Genomic DNA, 9,711 nt, shown 5'->3' on the forward strand with positions numbered 1-9,711 from the left:
AGCAACACAAGCGGTGTGTAGCACATCACACAGTCTGGTAGTCTGATTCTGTGATATTCACAGTAGCTTCATGGTTGGAAATATTGGTTAACAGATACACAGACACATATCTCACCAATTCTAGCGTGGTTTAAACAGTACAGCTTTGTGCCAGAAATACTCAGATTTGTACCAACTGCACAGTCAGTTAAAATTAGGCTGGAGTTTTGCACCAACACCACCGTTAGGTTTAAGATTTCAGTTTTTAATGACATGTCTCTAGACTGCTGATGGTTTCATAGGAGAAACTGACTTGGAATCTATTTGCTTTTACTCTCCTAGTCAATCATGATGAGTAATGATTTAATAGGCCTTGACCTGGTCAAGACTAGACATTATTAGAAACTTTAGGACCACTTATTAAAAGATTTAAGTGAGTCTATGCATATATTTTAGTCTGTATATATACTTTTGACCCTGTATGGATTAGAGTGACACATCTGCCTAACAAGTAAAAAATTCCCATTTTGATTCCGGGGAGGAGACATAAATCTGGTGCAGTGACCCCCTTGTGAATAAGGGAGCAATCGAAAATTGAAAAAAAAAAAAAAATGAATTCATTCAAACTTATTCATCCAATTCTTATTTTTAAAAGTTATTAAAGATGTTTGCTGTACAATCATCCCACCCAGGGATGATGGGTGGCTCAAATAAATCATTAAAAGCCCCAAATTACCATGACATTCATGCCCATGATGAGTGGGTGTTAAACTTCTGACAACACACCTGTAGTTAACAAGAAGTTCAAACATGTTTGTTCAAAAGCCAATTACACTCAACTCTAAAAACATGAACTAAGACTGTGAACAGCTGTACTGAGTGGATTGAATGAGGCACTTTCTTTTTTTAAGAATTGTTCACACCTTGGGCGCCCACTTTCTCTTCTCTATCACATCATTGTCTATTTCAAGCGTAAATTTCCAGCTAGTTTACAGCCTTGATCTGAATGGATTGAGGTCTTTGGCTGTTTTTTTCCAGGCCTTCCATTAACAGTTGCATGGTTAATGACATTTCGAAAGAAGAAGTGATACAATCCTGGTGATGCTGAACAGTGAGTCAGTGTTTCAAGAAACAGAACCAAGTCAGCACACATGTAAGGACACTGCCTGAAAAATCATTTGGAAGGAAACTACAACACAAACCTGATGAATTCAAAAGTTTATGCTCCATCATGTTAGATCTGCTCAAATCTTTGAAATAACTCAAAACTGAACATGTTGCAAACAATAACATAGATATGACAATACCTATAAAGCATAATTCTGCTCTGATATTACAGTGTTAAACACAGTGAACTTGTACACAGACAGAAATAATGGTTCCTTCATGTTCTCACAGATGCATCTGTAATGATATTTGAGGACAACAAACCACCAAATAAAAAGTAACTGAGAGGAAAACCACAGAGCACCACCATATGACTAAAAATGAAAACCTGCAGGTATGAGAAAGTGATACCAGTGTTTCCTTGTTGCTTTCAACCTTTGACAATACATATCTGTATAAAAGACCCACACACATTGAGTTGAATTCATAGTATGATTGATAATAATGTACAAATGTATGCTACAAACTGCGGTGCTAACAAAGTTAATTGCATACATCACACACATACATATACCTCCAAGTACATGCAGAGGGTAAGGCAAGTCCTGAAGAGTCAGCTGAATGGGAACAGCATGATCCAGGCAATCAACACCTATGCCCTGCCAGGTTCAGATACCCTGCTGGGATAATAAGTTGGCAAAAGTAGGAGACAGAAGCCACTGACATCAAGACAAGAAAGCTCCTGCCATGCATGGAGGGTTTCACCCTAAATCCAGCACCCTGAGACTGTACGCCAAGCGGAAGGAAGGAGACCGAGGACTAGTGAGTGTCAGAAAAACTATCCTAGATGAAACAAGGAAGATCCATGAATACATCAGGAAGATGGCTGAAGAATGTGCTTAGTGAGTACCTCAGGCAGCAGAAACCTGAGAAAGAAGAGACGGAAGAACAGGAGCCATCATGGAAGGACAGGCCTCTGCACAGCATGTACCAATGGATAAAGTGGCTGACATAGAAAAATGGCTGGACAAAGCTGGACTGACAGACAGCACAGAGGCACTAATCACGGCAGCACAGGACCAAGCTCTGAGCACAAGATCGATAGAGGCTGGGGTCTACCACACCAGGCAAGACCCCAGGTGCAGGCTGTGCAGAAATGCCCCTGAGATAATCCAGCACATAACAGCAGGGTGCAAGATGCTAGCAGGCAGGACATACATGGAACACTATAACCAAGAGGTCGACATAGTATACAGGAAGATCTGTGCCGAGTATGACCTGGAAGTCACAAGGTCAAAATGGGACACACCCCCAAGGGTGGTTGAGAACAACAGAGCTAAGATCCTGTGGGACTTGAAGATACAGACAGACAAACTTGTGATGGCTAACCAACCGGACATTGTAGTGGTGGACAAACAAAGGAAGAAGGCCGTAGTGATGGATGTTGCAATACCAAGTGACGGGAACATCAAGAAGAAAAAAGAGCACAGAGAAGAGCTAGAGAGGATATGGAAGGTAACAGTGGTCCCCTCATGGTAACTCAGATCACTGGGGGCAGTGACCCCCAAATATTTAATATATATATATATATATATGTATATATATATATATGTATGTGTGTATGGGTGAACATGACTGTCCTGCAAGAGGAACTTCACAGTTCCTTTATAAGTGTTGTTGCTGTGACAGACAAATGTGTTGAAGCCACAGTAGGCTTTAAAACTGTAAACAACACAAATGCTGTTAACAACCACAGTTTAGAGTACTTATTGACTTTGTGTTAACTTTTAACTTAACCCAAACTGCAGCAAATGAATGTTATTGCAATTTCATGCTGCCAATATTGTTTAAATGTGAATCTATTGTAAAAAAAAAAAAAAAAAAAAATTCATGTGTTAACAATAACACAGACATAATAGGCAGGCAGGAGAAGACACATGGAGATCAAGAGGAAGAAGACAGATAGAGGAAGTGGGTAACAACAGCAGAATATACCAGTGGCACAGAGGCACTGATCATGCCAGTAAAAGGACAGGGCCTAAGCTGCATATCCACAGAGGGAGGAGTCTACCTGCAGGCTCTGGAAAAGTACTCCTACAACATCACTCGCCAAGAATCAGCAGAGCACAGGTGATCGCAATTAACATCATGGTATTGGTGTAAGACAGAGCCAGGAAGTCAAGCTAACACAGAGCACAAAATAAAATGAACCCTCACAGTATAACAGGAAATAACCAAAAGACAAACTCTAAACACAGAGACAAAGACTCACACTGAACAAGATGACGGAACAAAGTGAACAGAGGAGTTCAAAGGGACCAACACTGAAACAAGACAAGACAAGGCTTTCATACTTATCCCCTCTTATGTTTACAGCACCCTCAAAGCTTAAGTCCCTGCTTCAAAATCATCATATCATAGTGCAACAGATGAGATATGTACAGTAAACATGCCTGAATTAGCCTACAATAAATTTAGTTCTGCTGACCTTTAACTAACAGCCAGCTCTGTGGTGACTCTCTTCCTGAGTATTCACACTTGTAGAAACCTTCATCAGTTTGTTATTGTGGTAGAAAAAAACACGCTGAAAAGTGTTTTTTGTGTTCTCAAACTGCAGCTCAGACTAACTTGTGTAATTAATGCAAAACAGAATCAAAGCCATTCTGGAGGCTGAGCATGTGAACACATTTCATGTTGGGCTTAAGTTCTTGGAAATAAAAGTATGAATTTGCAGGGAGCAGGGAGGCTCTCACTGTAATAAAATATATAATACTTGGGAAAAACTGGAATATTCACTTTTTGGAAAACATGACAGACTGAGAGAGCAAGAAAATAACACTATGTGGAGATTTCAGCTCTCACAGTGCACTCTGAGAAACAGCAGATTGAAATGGTGAGGTGATACAGGAACTAAGATAGATAAGATAAAACTTTAATGATCCCACGACGGGGAAATTTGTGCATTACAGCAGCTCAGTACAGAGCTAACAAAAAAAGAATCAGTTAGTCTGTCTGAATGATGAACAGGGGCTCAGGGTCAATATCAACTCAGGAAAAATCTGTGGTGGATTTAACTTCAGTAAAGACACAAATAGGAAGCTTTAAAAAAGACACTTATGCAAGAAAGAGTGCATCAAAACAAGGCAACTGGAGGAAGCGATGTTCTATAGGCGAAGAATGGGTCGTCCAGATTTAAATTCAACCATGCAACTATGTATTAGGAAAACATGATACAATGTGATGTGGAAAGTTTCAAGAAAATGAAACAGTGAAGTGTGTGGTATTGAAATGGGATGGAGATAGAAGAGACAGAGAAATTCTTCATTACATCACACATTTACATTGTTTGTAACTGATACATGGATTTTCTGTGGGATGAAACATCCAATCTTGTGCTTTAATTCTGGAATTTTGTATTTGTCACTCCAGCCCAATAGATGGCAGTAATACAATTTTTTGTGTCAACTGCTGAGGAGGAAGAAGCTGAACTCAAAGTAGAAACCATGGTTGTTGTCTTCAAAGCACTGCCCTCTGCTGACATCATCCGGTGAGCATGATCACGTAAAAAAAGAAAAAAAGCATTTGCACGAAGACAACAAACTCTTTACTTAACACTTTTTGTCATGCTTGTATGAAAAATGAATCATATTGATCCTGACAGAGCAAAATAAATGTTAGATACACTTGTTAAACTTGGAAAAGAGCCAAATACACATGTTGTTTCATCAACTGCTGTTGGTGAGATTCACCAACCTACTGCAACACAGATCTGTAAAAAAAAAAAAGAAAGAAGATATGAGGTTTGTTGTTTGTTTGTTGTTTTTTTGCTCCAGCCCCCCAGCACCCTGAGTTGGATAAGAAGAAAATGGATGGATGGAATTTATTTACTTATTCATTTTATTTACTTTTTTAATAGAAGCAGTAAAAGATCTCACCCTTTGACTTTGTGTAGCGAAGCAGAAAGTAGAGAAGCAGTAGAGTGATCAAAACTCCAATTAACAGCCTAACAATGATTATGACAGCAGAAGAAGACCCTGCATTCACAAACAGATATATGGACAGAGCAGTTACAGCACTGTGTCTCCTTTTACTTCTGATTGCACTTCATGATTTCTTCTACATCGTTGGTGATCCATACAACTCTGAAAGAAAGAAAGAAAGAAAGAAAGAAAGAAAGAAAAAGAACACCCCCCCCCCCAAATCCAAACAAAACAAAACAAAAATCAAGTAGACAATTCACTCTACACTTACTTTGTTCTTGTTGTCTACTGTTGCTGCACTTCACTGTTTCAAATGCAGACTTCTCACTGACATAATTGGAAACTGTGCAGGTGAATGTGATCTCTCCTTCCTGCTCCCTGCTGATGTATTGTTGCTTTGAGCCAGTTAGTGTTTGGTTTCCTACAGTCCAGTTGTAGGTGACATTGCCAGTTGCTCTGCACTCCAGCAGAACTTTACATGATTCATTTGAGGGAATCCAGGTGTAACTGATTTTTATGACAGGTTTCTTAGTTATGGTCTCTGATGAGAAAACAGAAGGAGAAAGAGGGTGTGTCAGGTCACCTTTTGCATCACAGTTTGATGTACATTTGTGCAGAGTTCTGCAAATGTGTTATAAAAAACTAGACCGATCAACAATATCAAACTTCATTAAATTCAGACGAGTGTTGTTCACTGCTGAACAAATAGATAAAACAAGCTGAAAAAAACAACCAAACTGCAACCATAAAATGTTTTTAAACTCATTACCAAAACGATGACAAATAAATATAGTTGCTATGATCTCCAGGATTTGATATTTGAACAAATGTATAAATGACATTTTATCTCAAGGTGTTGGCAGTGTTATTATTATTAATATTTAAGTAAACAGGAAATTATGGAATGACAAAAAGATGTGCAAAGATGTGGATTCATGAGTATCAGAGCTCAAAATATAAAATATATTAAGCAGTTTAATTATTAATATTGACAATCAGTATTAAAACAATAATAAATAATGGTGACCTAGAATGGACAGAATATTATTATTATTAGGATGTTTAATCAAAAAGTGTCTTACCATGAACTTGCAGAGTGATGGTGACTGAAGGCCTCTGTGTGTCATTTATAGATGAAAGAAAAATGAAATCTCCAGAATCTTGAAGAGTCAGTTTTCTCACTGTTAAAGTAAAGTCTTCAGAGTTTAGCTCTGATCTGTCCTTAAACCGAGAACTTTTAGAAACACCGATGTCTTTGTCTGCAACTTTTATTTCTCCATATTTCCATGTTGCCATAGTCACACCTTCAGTCGGTAAGCCTGATGAAAGCTCCACAGTATCTCCAACTTCTTTATGAGTGACACGTTTTCCACTGGAAGCCTCCACATCTGAAACACACAGAGACAAACAACAGAGTGTGATCGTTATGAAAGGTCAAAGGTCAATTTGTGAGTGAGTGAATGAGTGAGTGAGTGAAACAATAAACAAAAATAGTAAATAAAATATTATTACAGAATGAAAATAACACACACATATGTCATACGTCACATACAGCGCTGATTATGACATGAGTGAGCTGGCATAACTAATACTAGCATTTAAATATGGAAATTTGTTTTTTATGAACAAACAATAAATAATAATTTTGTAATAGTAAATAGTAAATGACTAAAACTAACAAAAAAGAAACAAACTGAAATTATGACAATAAAATGTTTGAGGCTGGAAGGCTGGCTGAACAGCTTGAAAAAAAAAAAGTCTGTTAAAGGTAAATGTTCATTAGCAGCAGTTATTTATAACCATCATCGATAGTTTAGTGCAAAACAGTGTTTGTGTTGGTCAAAGCTGCAGCATTTGGAAAGAAAACGTGACACAACTAGAATTTTTTCAGCAAAGGTTAAAACTGTCCTCTGTATGCTGAGCTCATCACCACATACACTGCAGTGAACATGTGACCAATTTACTTTTTTAACTAACACATTGTTTAAGTACTGAAGAACACTGAAGTCTTTATTTCTTTAATATTGATGCTCCCAGTTTTCAGATACACGTGTTATTATTATGGCTTTGAAGCCACTGCTTCATTCAGTAATACCACATTTGGAGGCACACAAGAAAAATACACTGAAGGCTGCTTTACAAGGAAGAGGCATCACCTGCCAAGAAGAGAATCTCTTTTGACCTTGTGCTCTACCCTTAGCATGTATCAAAGTTCACGAGGCAAATAAATACAACACATGTCACAAAGATCTGCAAGCACAGGTGTACTTACAATGAAGGCACATCCAGAGAAGCAGCGCGATGCTGCATGTGAAGAAGTGGCTACGATAAAAATGTCGACCACCAACCATCGCTGTGGGGAGGGGAACGTCTGTTTCCTTGTCTTGTCTGTCAAACTGTGCCTTGACATGTAAGAGCAGAGAAAAAAAGTGAGAGGGTGGAGAGTAGAGAGTGGGCAAGGTTTCCATCAACACAGAAGCAGAAGAAGCGGTCATGAGCTGTCCTGATATAAACAGTGCTGCTGTCCTAAACTTTATTGAGCTCTGCAAGTCTACAATAGAGAGTAAAATGGATCCACATGATGAACAGAGATTCTGCTAACTGAGGGTATGATAACATTAAATGGTTTGAACATGACTCGAACGAAAAACTAGCACCATTGCTTTCTCAAGCAAGAGGAATCATTATGCACTCGCTGCTGCTGACAGGTTTGCTGTGAATAAAGTATTTTCCACTGCAGCATCCTGTTTATACAGAAATACTGAGATGTATGGTCAAAAAAAAGACACTAAATATATTAACAGCAATGAGTTTCATGGACAAGTCTGTGTGAACATTCATTCCCCTGAAAAATCAGCTGATGATCAGTCCAATCTTTGCAGAGCTGGAGAGTTTTTTACTTGGTGCAGAGCTTTGTCCAGTGTTGTCAAATATTTAAGCACCGCTGCTAAGCGCTGCTTTCCTCCACACACTGTAAATGAAAGTATAAAAAATGCTTTTCTTTCCTGTGCAGTGCATCTGTCTGCACTTTTATGATGAGGCCTATAACAGCATTATTACACATTATAACCAGGCGTTGTGGCTTTTGTGGAGACTGAAAAGAGGAGGAAATGAACTACCCATCATCAAGATAAAACTAATTTCTATGCAGCCCACTCAGACGTCACATTTTAAACAGGATGCACGATCTACTGATCTATCTGTAGCTAAATGGCCAACATTCATATTTGAAATGTGGTGACTCCTGTGTGTAAAACCTGTGCTAATATGTACACCAATGCTAAGAATTCTTAGGTCTGCATCAAAATGATGAACCAGTTCAAGGCTTAAATCCATGAAAAGACCAACAAAGTTACAAAAACTAAACATAAACCAATACGCTTTCTGGTGCTCAGAGTTTTCTTAGAATTTAATCCTGGCAGTCATAAAAGTTATTTATAAGCTTATTAATAACTTAATTTATTTCTTCCCCTGGTCTTGTCCTCTGTAATTATCCCCAGCTGTGTTCCCACCTGCTACTCATCCTCTTGTTATCCTACATTTGTATTTACTATCTGAGTTTTCCTCAGTTCTTTGTTATGTCCTCCCAGTCACTGCAGCCAGTGGTGGTCGTAGCCTGTTTGGTGCCCTGGGTGAGCACCCCCCCCGCCCCATAGCGATCGCCACAGCAGTGCCTACCGCACTACTCCACTTGGGGGGTAATGAGCGCCTGCTGTGTGGTACATGTAGCTTTCTGCCATGGTCTGACAGACAGGTTTTAACAGAAGGTCTCCCCACCATCACAGGCACACTTGGAATTTCTTTTAAATTTTTATTTGAAAAAACATGGAAGAAACTGAAATATTACACAGCTTCTGCTTACCTTTATCTTTGCTTGTTTCTCCTCTTCTTCTTTTCTCTTTTTCCTAAACTGCGCACCTGATGGCTTTGACCTTTTCCTTTCCATCTGCCGTAATTCGCACTGAAGTGGAATAGGTTATCACCACCACCCATCCCCAGGGTTGTCAGATCTGATTGACTGTTGCCAGCCCAGCACAACAAAACCTCCATTGAAACTCATGTTAATAGCACCAGGTGTGATATATATTTAAATATACACAGCTTTGGCTGAGTTGTTAAAATTTCAGCTGCTTTTCACCATATTTGGTAGGTTTTTAGGAAGTTTTTATTGTGAAATTATATACCTATATAATTTTATAATTATATATCTATATAATTTTCCAGCCCAATGTGTTCACAAACTGCCCAATCTGGCAACACTGCGCCATCCACCAACATTTGTCCGAACCGTCTAGATTCGTATTTGTGTTATTTTTTTCATCAGGATTCGGGTTCACACAAATACTGTGAATTAATGACCATGTTTACAGAATTATAAATGAAATATGCTTTGTGTTCTATCATTCTATACAGAACCCAGCAAGGGACATGGGGGAAAAAAAACATGGGAGGAAAAAAAAAAAAAAAGAGGCAGTTTTGCGAGATCTTGCAAAAGTTCTGCAAGATCCCGAGTTACTTTTGTGAGATCTCGCAAAACTTTTCAATATTAGGACATACACTTCCACGTTAATCTTGATATGGCTATGTCAGTGAGGATGAAAGGTTTGGCGCCTTTATTTATAATTCAGTTTTGTTAAAACTGAAT

At 38.6% G+C, this 9,711-nt stretch overlaps 1 protein-coding gene across 1 annotated transcript; it reads right to left on the reverse strand.

The window, feature by feature from the left end:
* Positions 1–4,479: 4,479 nt before the first annotated feature.
* LOC115797531 (uncharacterized) lies at positions 4,480–9,061 on the reverse strand. The gene is made up of 6 exons (XM_030754125.1): positions 8,929–9,061; positions 7,339–7,468; positions 6,149–6,454; positions 5,338–5,607; positions 5,022–5,120; positions 4,480–4,855 (listed from the first exon to the last, which is right to left on the reverse strand). Exons 1-6 carry the CDS (start codon positions 9,010–9,012, stop codon positions 4,812–4,814), a joined length of 933 nt encoding a protein of 310 aa, XP_030609985.1. The 5' UTR covers positions 9,013–9,061; the 3' UTR covers positions 4,480–4,811.
* Between the last annotated feature and the right edge of the window lie 650 nt (positions 9,062–9,711).

This window comes from Archocentrus centrarchus, chromosome 18 (assembly GCF_007364275.1).
Source record: "Archocentrus centrarchus isolate MPI-CPG fArcCen1 chromosome 18, fArcCen1, whole genome shotgun sequence".
Taxonomy (NCBI): Eukaryota; Metazoa; Chordata; class Actinopteri; order Cichliformes; family Cichlidae; genus Archocentrus; species Archocentrus centrarchus.